At 47.1% G+C, this 9,869-nt stretch overlaps 1 protein-coding gene across 1 annotated transcript; it reads right to left on the bottom strand.

Annotated features, from left to right (window-relative positions):
* Positions 1-3,781: 3,781 nt before the first annotated feature.
* Positions 3,782-9,478, bottom strand: LOC112577001 (forkhead box protein C2-B-like). The gene is given in 4 exon segments (XM_025259912.1): positions 3,782-5,999; positions 6,002-7,231; positions 7,234-7,806; positions 8,589-9,478. Coding segments are annotated over 3 exon segments (1,707 nt in total). The 5' UTR covers positions 7,679-7,806; positions 8,589-9,478; the 3' UTR covers positions 3,782-5,967.
* Positions 9,479-9,869: the final 391 nt, after the last annotated feature.

Below are 9,869 nucleotides of genomic sequence, written 5' to 3'. Positions count from 1 at the left end.
GAAGACTAACCACCCAGAAAGTTTCACCTGTCATCTGCCCTGCTTTCGACTGCAACCCACGCTCGTGAGACCAGCTACCACCTAGCGACAGGTTTTCATCAACACCAAGCGGTTTTAAAAACAAAAACCGACTTCATTGTTTCAATGTGTTTCGGAGCTTACAACCGAATTCCCCGAAATCTGGCGATTTATTACCTGCTCTGTTGTGTGTGGGGAGGCGTGCATGTGCTTGTGGGGTCCTCCATTGTTGTCGTGTTAGCTGGTAAGCATGCAAGCCATGCACGCCATGGCGGCCAGAAGGAGAGAAGGGGGAGAGAGAGAGGGAGGGACTTTTCAAACGTCCTATCTTTTCAACAGAACCATCCTCCGGTGGGGTAGTTTTTTCCGCCGTGTAAATTATAACACACACCGCGGGAGAGTAGGGGTTAGGGAGCAGGGGGGCCAGGGATATGCTGCTTTGTGTGTGGCATTCCCCTTGGCTTCACAATGGCCGCTCTACTCGCCTTTGCTGGGGCTGCACGGGCGCGGAACACTGGTTTGACAAGCGCCCTCTACACGTCCACACAGGAGCACAGCGGGAGGTAAGCGAGCGTGCAGAAATGATTTGCCATTCCAACACCATATAAGACGTCGGGCCTCTGAGATTTATTTCCACACATGTACACGCGCCCACCCGAACCCCTCACACACACAGACCCACGCACATGTACCCACCCTACCCGTCACACACATACACAGGCACATGTACCCACCCTACCCCCTCACACACCCACACACGCACGCACACACATACACAGCTCACTTATAAACCAATTTTCTCCTTCCAATCTTGCAAACCTCTCCTCCTCTCTCTCCACAAGTTGTTTCAATAAATTTGACAATCTCTTGCCAGGATATCACCTTCGTTGCTGGCACGGGTTTAAATGCAACCAGCCATCCACCAATTCAGCCCACCTCTCCACCCGTATGACTAATTTTCTGGGTGGTTGCAGTCTATTTTCACTGAATTAAAATGAATACAACACAAGATTGTGTGCGCGCGCGTTTGATTTTTTTTTTTTTACTATTTTTTCTTCAATGTATGTTCGTTGGTCGTTGAGAAGATTACATTGTTGAGAAGATTGTAGTTGAGATGATTACAGTGATCTGCGCACTGCACCCTGTCTAGGAGAGACCATCTTCTCAAACAGAAGTAGACAAGTAAGTCTACTTTCATTAATGCCAAGCTATTCTTAGTACAACTCACAAAGTTAGGGTCAACATGCTGTCACGCAGACGTATAAATAATTCCGATTCTGGCTTGTTTCTTTAACATGGACTGACTTTCTGTTTGATGAAGTTTGCACAACGGAATATACATTGTAGAATAAATAAATAAACAAAATTTACACATGAATGTGAGCAGACATACTGGCTACTGAGTTGTTTTACAATAGCGAGTCATAAAGATGATGAAGGGCTCCAAGGATTTAGGTTCATAAATAGCATCATATATCCCACGCCCACCCCCTTGACCCCACCTGAACATGCATTCCCTGCAGATCAGACCCCAATCCTTTGACCCCTCCTAAGCCTGCAGCTCCTCCAGATCAGACTTGGTCGCCGGCATGAATATTGTCCCTCCAGAGAACTGTCCAGTGACCCCCAGCAAGGGTGTGGTGTGAAATACAGTGTTTGATGTGTAATTAACTCTCTCAGGACGATCCACGATTGCCTGTGTTACCTCCGATTTCTCTTATTCCTCATCCCCCTCTACCACCCTCTGTCCCCCTTCAACCCATTGCGACCGTTGGAAGCACGCGCGCACCAAAGCTTCGTTGTGGATGTGACCGCGCCTGGTTCGGACCTCCTGATGGACTGACTGTTGTGCCTCGTTTACACCAGTGTGCACATCCCTTTGTTTCCTCCATATTTCACGCTTGAGACTTTTGATAACACTAGACAGTAAAAACTTATTTTACCGCCAGTAATGATATAACCGCCTTTGATGTCAAAGTCTATTTATAACTCAAGCGGAACGCTCCGAACTGTCTCACAAACCTTTTCATATCTCTCAAGTCCAACCCATTGGAGGATGCCTCTAGGTTGAACTTTTGAAGTAACTGGTCCTTTCAACCTACACTTTATTTATGTCTCCTACCCCCACAGCCCCCAGGGCAGGGTCAGGGTTAGGACTGTTGGAGAGAAGTGCAGTGATAATAATATTTTTGAATAATGACAAGCTGCCGCCACAGTTTGCCATTTCATGACAGATGCTGTCCAGTTTCTAGCTTCCATGTGAAGATCCTTGTCAGTCTTGTTAGTGCTCTGCTTAATAATCTGATTTTCTGTGGTGTGGGGGTCTTTCTATTTTTACATTACAAGGCGGGAGGGGATATCTTTCCCATTTTTTCTTTTTTCTTGCTCTTGGATTCTTCGAGTTGTAGCTCACTCTGCGAGTCACAGACTGTTTTGTCATGTTGACAGTCTGTAGGCGCATCCTGTACAGTAGCTTTCTGTCAGTCTGTCATTGCCGTGTCAGTTGTCAGTGTTGTGTCGGTGCTGGCGGGTACTGACAGTTCAGAGTACCGACTCGTGCCCGGTTGACAGGCTACACAACAACCCGTTAGTTGGCGGTGACGTTCGGTCAACTGTGTGACGTGCGAGGTGACAGTACATGGCAGCATGGAGGGCAGGTCTGCAGGAAGCACAAGGAACATTTCTGATGGAACTTTCTCGCAACTAAAACACTGACGAGATGGTAACCCACGATTTTCCACTTCTCGTTGTATTCATTATGAATTATACAGCATGCAATGAAAAATAAGTGTTTTTATATTAGCGAGTATTATGTCCTTTGTGTATGTATGTGTGCTCAAGAAACAAAATGTGTGACGATTTTTAGCATGAATAAAATTGTTTTCACATCAGCAACCGTTAATCTACTCGTCTTTGCTAACGTTGGTTATTGGTAAACATGCATTGAATATTAAGCTATAAATTTACTAGAGTTCCTGTAATGCAAAATTTGTGTTAGGATCACATTATTTATTACTATTAGACCGTGACAAGAAATTAAGATTCGTATTTCTTGTAGTCTCGCTAGTTTCCCCGGGTACCAAACCTGTCTGATGCTTCATTTAGCACCGGACAAAGGATGTTGTAGCTTTGTGTGTTGTTTCATTGCTGATATTAGAGCATGACAGCACCGTTGATTAATATGTCTTCTAGTTTCATTATTAAACATGTTCCCCTCCCCTCCCATATTCTCAAAATACGGGTTTTAGTTCATTCAGCGCTGGACAAATATCGCTTGATGTCTGCCTACAGTGTTTGATTATGACTATTAGAGCATGACAGCAAATATACAGTTACATTTTGTCGTGTCTCATTATTAAACCTTGCCCAGCAATGCGTCTTGTGGTTCCCATGGCAACAGATAAAGAATGTCACTTATCGGTCTACCTTTCCCATTTGCTTGAAATTCATCTCTATCCGATAATCTTCGGGGATCGTTAGAAAAGGAAGGATGGAACTGGCTAAAGTGCGAAAATCCGAGTGGCTTATTCGTTTGCCTTTGGCCCCTTGGTCCAGATTAGGATTTTTACATTATGGATACAGTCGATGGCGGGCCAAACAGAGCAAGCACTTCTCACAAGTTTAAACAGTCGTGGCAGACCCAAGCTTTTAATGAGGAATCGATGCCGTTTGGCTGGCCGAGAAGATCTGTGGAGTAAATTCCATTTGCATAACAAAGCGCATGACAAACAGAGAGGTTAAAAAATAGAAAAATCCAGATGAATTCTTTTCTCATTTTTATTCTTGAAAAAAGACCGGATTCAGTCAGGAGAGAGTTGAAACAAGAACTGATGTTGGATGCATGGTGTCTAGTGTCTAGTGTCTGTGTCGGTTCGTCACTCAAAACAAGAGGTGGAGACTTCCCACCATCAAGGTGCAAGGTGGAGTGACTCATCAACAGCGGGAAAGCAGGAGCAAAATAAACTTAGTGAATATTGTCGGCGACAGAACGGTAACAAAAGATTTCGCACATCAGTAAGAGATAACCGCAAGATTACCACAACATTGACTTTGCACAGATCCCATCAATAGTAAAATCTCCTCTCTAAAATTGTAGCCAATCTTTTCTCTACAGAAAAAAAATTCACCTAAACACATTTTGATTCAGAAATGACTCCACAACAGGTCACATGACATTTCTTTTTTTTTTCTCGTAAATGAATTCATTATCTTGATTAAAAGTACAGCTCAGAAATTAGCCACACGTACACACGTATATACTGTATATATATATACACAGATGCACACAAGTGAACACTCAGACATACATATCATATACTTCCTTCTCCGCTCACACGCGCGTGCACACACACTGAGAAACACACATATGTAAGAGTATTATTATCTGTAACTGGTTTTGTAAGAAATTATTAGAGCGAAACCAAGTTTGTGGGGAACAACAATGTCAGTAAGCTGAAGAAAATGGTATTGTAGTGGATAACAATGTCAGTGGGCTGATGGGAAATACATTCAAAAAGACGAGCTTACAGCCGGCACAAACACAACAGAGAAAGTTATCTCGACTGTCCGGTGCCACCACCACTGGTCACCTCCCACACCTAACCGACAATGCCCGCGCATTGAGTTAGCAGGCATCCAGTTATTCTGACCATCGTCTTGTTTACTCCTCTCACTTCGAACGAGAGTACAACCCAGTCATAAGCTCGTCTGGTCTGAATGTAGACAGCTAGGCACACATACAAACGCGCTAGTGTCGCACACAGCGATGCAAGCTGGGCACCAACCACTTGTCAGTTTGTCTCTACAAGCAGGGAGGAAAGTTGTCATAGCGAAAGGTAATGTCCTACCTTTGTCTGGCTTTGACTAGGCTGCCTTCGAGTTGCTGACAGTTCGCCGCTATCCGTCACAGAACTCCCTGGCACCAAACACAGTCTCGACCTTTGGCACCCGTCATCGGCGGCATCTCGAGGACAAAAGAAATCATCTTTGGCGAGGGCCTCGTCCTGTCGTCTTGTCACCAAAAGTCTGCAGCATTGTCTCAACTTCCTACATCACACTTGTGCTACACTAGTTGTTGTGATTTACTGTGCACTTCGTGGAATGCACATAAACCTTTGGTTCATTAATAATTGTCTATGATTTATAAATGAAATCGTTTCGCTTTTGATCATTTCATTTGCGAGGTCGAGTTATTTAGAACAAGATCGGTTGCCGATGTTTTATAGGGACTGGCTATATATGTCTGCGCCCTCCCTCCTTCCAACGAAGGAGTTTGAAGGAAAGACAAACACGCTGCTTTGAAGTGAAGACAAAAACATTTTGCACAACACTCACACAACACGCAGTGCTAGTTTCCAGTGTCAGTGTTTAAGGAACAGATAAAACTTCTTTGTATCTAAGACAGAAAAAATTAAACTTTCTTGTTTACACAAAAGCATAATTAGAAATTAAACGTTTCAAGAAACATCAATTTCCACGCTCATCATTCGAACGAAAATGTATATTTACCAACTTTTTTTATAGTTCTGGTCATCATGACTGGCATTAGCTACCTTTTGATTGGGGAGGGGGATACTCTTTTAAATTAATGTAGAATAAAGACTAACTTTGCGATACAGCAAACATCTATATATGAAAATACTAGTGGCGTGTCGCACAGCTTCGAACCTAGACGCGCTAGTATTATCTTTTAAATGCTCAATTAATTCTGTTAATGGGGATTAATCATTTAAAATAACTCCTGTTCATTCAATTGACTTTTCAGTTATCAATATTATTGACATCCGGTGACCTAATCTTTCCTACACATTATAGTCTGTTTAGTAGGTAGATAGGTATCCTTCTTAGGGGACAACAGGAGGACCTTCCGAGATCCCCCTGAATATTTAGTCAGCCTCTTTAGAATGATGAAACTGGAGACGACCGAGGTGGGGTGGCCACAACACCCGGCTAATACTTGGAGCAGTCGTATGCATAGGACCGGCAGCCTTGTATGGCGACCGGAACGCCGCCAGTTGGCAGCTGGCCGTTGCCTGGCTTTGTCCCTGGGAGAGCAGACGCTGGGAATCGAACATGGCGAATGGGGAGGATGACACGGAGAAGTCGGCTCCATGGTTGATGTCTGGGGTGGGGCTCATGTACCAGCCGTTAGCCCGAGAGTAAGGACCAGCCTGGGAGGCCGAGAAGACGCTGGTGGGACTGAGTCCGTTGGTCTGAGGACCCAGAGGTGAAGCGTGCGAGTGCGCATGGGCGTGGGAGAGAGGGGTGTGAGGGGAGCTGCCTCCCCCGGCATCGTCGGCGCAAGCCTGGGACATGGACATGTGTTGCTGGTGGTGCTGGGAGCCGTTGGTGTTTCCGCTGCCGCCGCCGGAAGGAAAGACGGCTTGAGAATTGTGGCAGTGGTAGCTGTAGGGCGGGGTAGTGGACACGCCGCTACCCTGGTTGCCTCCGGAACGGTATAGGTCCGAGGCAGATGTCCTGGGGTACGGCAGGACTTGCGGGGAGACCAAGGGAGGCGGGCGTGACGTCACCAGGTCCGCAGACCCTACGCTGGAGAGGTGAGGCGCCGAGGGCAGGAAGTTCTCCACGCTAAACGATGACACCGAGCTCTCAAGAGGGGTGAGAGGATCAGGAGGGATGGGCAAAGTGTTGGCCCCCGATGACCCGCCAGGACGTCCACCACCTAGACCAAGCACCATCCCACCAAGGCTCCCGCCACCCGGAAGTCCGACCCCAACACCCGACATACAGTCACTTTTGGGCGAGTCCACGGGCTCAGGCTTGGTGCTGGCCACCCCGCTGGAACCTGGCGAAGAGGTGGAGATCTGCGGCTTGCGCTCCATCTCGTGACTAACCCCGCCATGCTTGGGGCTGTGCTCTGACGTGGTGGCTTCCGACGTCACCGAGTTCTGCGACTCGCCTCCGTTTTGCAGTTCGTGGTGGTGGTGGTGCTGGTGATGATGGTGGTGATGACTGGCGGATGACACCCCTTCTCCTCCCGTTCCCTCCTTTCTGCATTCTTTCTCGAACTCGGCCATTTGCTTCTCGCGTTCCTCCTTCTCCTTCAGCACGTGACTTTTCTTGAAGCGACGGCGTCGGCGCAAGTAGCTGCCGTTGTCGAACATGTTATAGCTGTCGGGATCTAGTGTCCAATAACTGCCCTTCCCTGGCTTCTTGTCATCTCGAGGGATTTTCACGAAGCATTCGTTCAGGAGAGGTTGTGCCGTATGGAGTTTTGCCAACCTTGTTTGTTCTCGCGGTAGAAGGGAAAGCGCTCCATGATGAACTGGTAGATGCCGTTGAGGGTGATCTTCTTATCTGGGGCGCTCTGGATGGCCATGGCGATGAGTGCGATGTAGGAGTAGGGTGGCTTGACCATGTCCTTTGGAGGGTGGTGATGATGGTGGGCGTACGGGCTGTATGGCGAAGTCCTGGCCATAGCCGAATACTGGTCCGCCCCGTACATACCCATTCCACCCACCGCCATACCCGTGTAGCTACCCGGGTGTGGTCGGTAGTAATTTTGGTGTTCGCTGAAGAAAGAAGGCATCATAGTGAGCGAGCCGCCCAACCCGGCTCCGGGGCCCTGCGAGATGCCCCCGACCCCAGGGCCTGGTCCATAGGGCGACTGCAGGCCCCCCGCTTGCATGTCCACCAGCATTTATGTCACGTGTCTCGTCACTGGGACTAGAGGGTGCCGGCGAGAGGTGGATTTACTAGACCTGTTGTTTAACAGACATCAACAACAGCGGCATGCTGTGCACCTCTTTGAGAAAACCACTGGCAGATCTGCAATAAGCAAAGGAATGGACCATTAGACATGTGGAATTCATAAAAATCTTTTATATTTCTAAGAGAGATAGAAAACAAAAACTGTGGGTGAGCGAGAGAGACAGAAAAAGAAGAGAGAGAACAGAGGAAACAAACTCTTAGTGGTTGTATGTTTCTCAAGAACTATTAAAATAACAAGCAATAAGATAATAAGGCGAGAGAAGCCACGTGGGAAAGGAGTGAAGATACCGGGTGCCGATGAAACAGTTTAAACATAAAAAAGCTACTTTAGCTATAAAACAAAGAGATAAGCAGTTACAGGGTTTACTGATAACAACACACAAACTGTTATTAAGAAACAAAATCTTTCCCGACGGCAAGAATCTGTGCACTCGTCTCTCCACACAAGTGAAACAAGCTCAGAATAAAAATGATTAATGCGAGGTGCTACATAAAACCATTTTATCGCTCATAAAATTTTTATAGTTTTTTAATGGATTGTGCGAATGTTACAAAAATCCTTACGCCCACAAACAGAAAGCGAACTTTATAGTCACACCCCACTGAACACGCGCGCGCGCACATACATACACATAAAAATAAAAATAAATTTTTTTAAAGAAGATTATTATTATTATTAACATTCGCATCTTTCTCTGGGTTGAAGCCACGGAAGGCACAAGCTCTGGCTACAATATGCACGCAATATTATTTATGTTTGTTTTAACTGCTTTTCACACTTTTCCAAGAAAAAAAAAGGTGCAAAAAAAAAAAAAAAACAGAAAAGCTTGATTACTCACTGTGTGTGTATACGAGTCAAGTCGGCATAAACACAGCAACTGTAAGTGGCGATCCCTGGTCTGCCAAACACAATGGTCCAGCACCCACAACGTGTCCAGCGACGATTCGTCTTCTCTCACCTCGGCAGATGTTTGTCTCGATGTTTATTTGTGGATTGTTGGCGTAAGCGGCGCGGTCGGATCAAGCTGAAGTGTTGCTGCAACAGTCGTAAGCGCCGGCCTGTGATTTATGGAGTAGCCTTGAGCTCCATCATGGACTGCGGAGGCTGCAAGCACACGCGAGCGCGCGTGGCAGAGGAAAACAAACCGTCGTCTGCTCGGTCTAACGGACTCCGGAGTTTGAACGTCGAGATGCGAGTGATGGTCAACCCAGTTCCGGTTGAATGGTGGTTGAGTCTTACAACTGTTTCTCCCCAAAAATAAGTCTTTGGAAAGCGGTGGCTTCGAAGACTAGGACTGGGTACTTGGGTACGAACGCTGGGCCGATGCTAGACAGACTAACCACACATCTGTCTGCCGCTCGGTGTTGGTTTGTTTCGTCAGACAGCCCTCGGCTGAGCCCGAGCAGCCTATTGACTTGGCCGCCTGCCCCTTTACACCAAATATGGTACAAAAGCCCCGCCTTCGCCTCCGCGAAGTTGACCAATCAGCAAGGCTGATGGGTTTGGCTGTGTCGGGTGGCCTCGCAGGAAGCAGCTAGTGACAGGAGCAATCATTCACTCTGGCCCCGCCTCCCCCGTCCTTCGCTGCTTCCCTCGGTGTCCCCCTCACTGCCGGCACCACCACTGCCGTGAGAAGACACGAGAGGAGAATAAATTAATTGCCGATTCCAGATTAGAAGAAGTTATAATCTGAGAAACGCCAGCTTAACTAAGGTACGCCACCCGCCGAAAGAAGAGAAAATACGAAAAAAAAAGCTCGAGCAGCGCCAGGTATGTCATGACGCGCGCAGGGGATGCGGTGGTGGCGGGGGAATGTGAGGGGATGGGGAAGACATCCTTCACGCTACTTGAGAGACAATCGCACTACGAAATGGCTGCGGTTATGGCAGCTGGAGCAAGCATCGTGTTAGCTCAGGTCTAAGTGCTCTCTCTCCAAGCACTTCATCCCGTAGTGTTTCATGCGATTATAACTTGATACTTCTGTAGACTCGGCCTGCCAGTCACCTCCCGCTGAAACAGCAAACGGTAGGGTCGAGTTCTCCTCTCTTTTATTTGGACAGTCAATAAAGATGGGGGCCCTGTTCATAAAATCAATCTTTGTACGCATACCGGTATGGGT

Source organism: Pomacea canaliculata, linkage group LG12 (assembly GCF_003073045.1).
Source record: "Pomacea canaliculata isolate SZHN2017 linkage group LG12, ASM307304v1, whole genome shotgun sequence".
Classification (NCBI taxonomy): domain Eukaryota; kingdom Metazoa; phylum Mollusca; class Gastropoda; order Architaenioglossa; family Ampullariidae; genus Pomacea; species Pomacea canaliculata.
The sequence above is the reverse complement of the archived record's forward strand: the minus strand, read 5'-3'. Positions and strand labels throughout refer to the sequence as shown.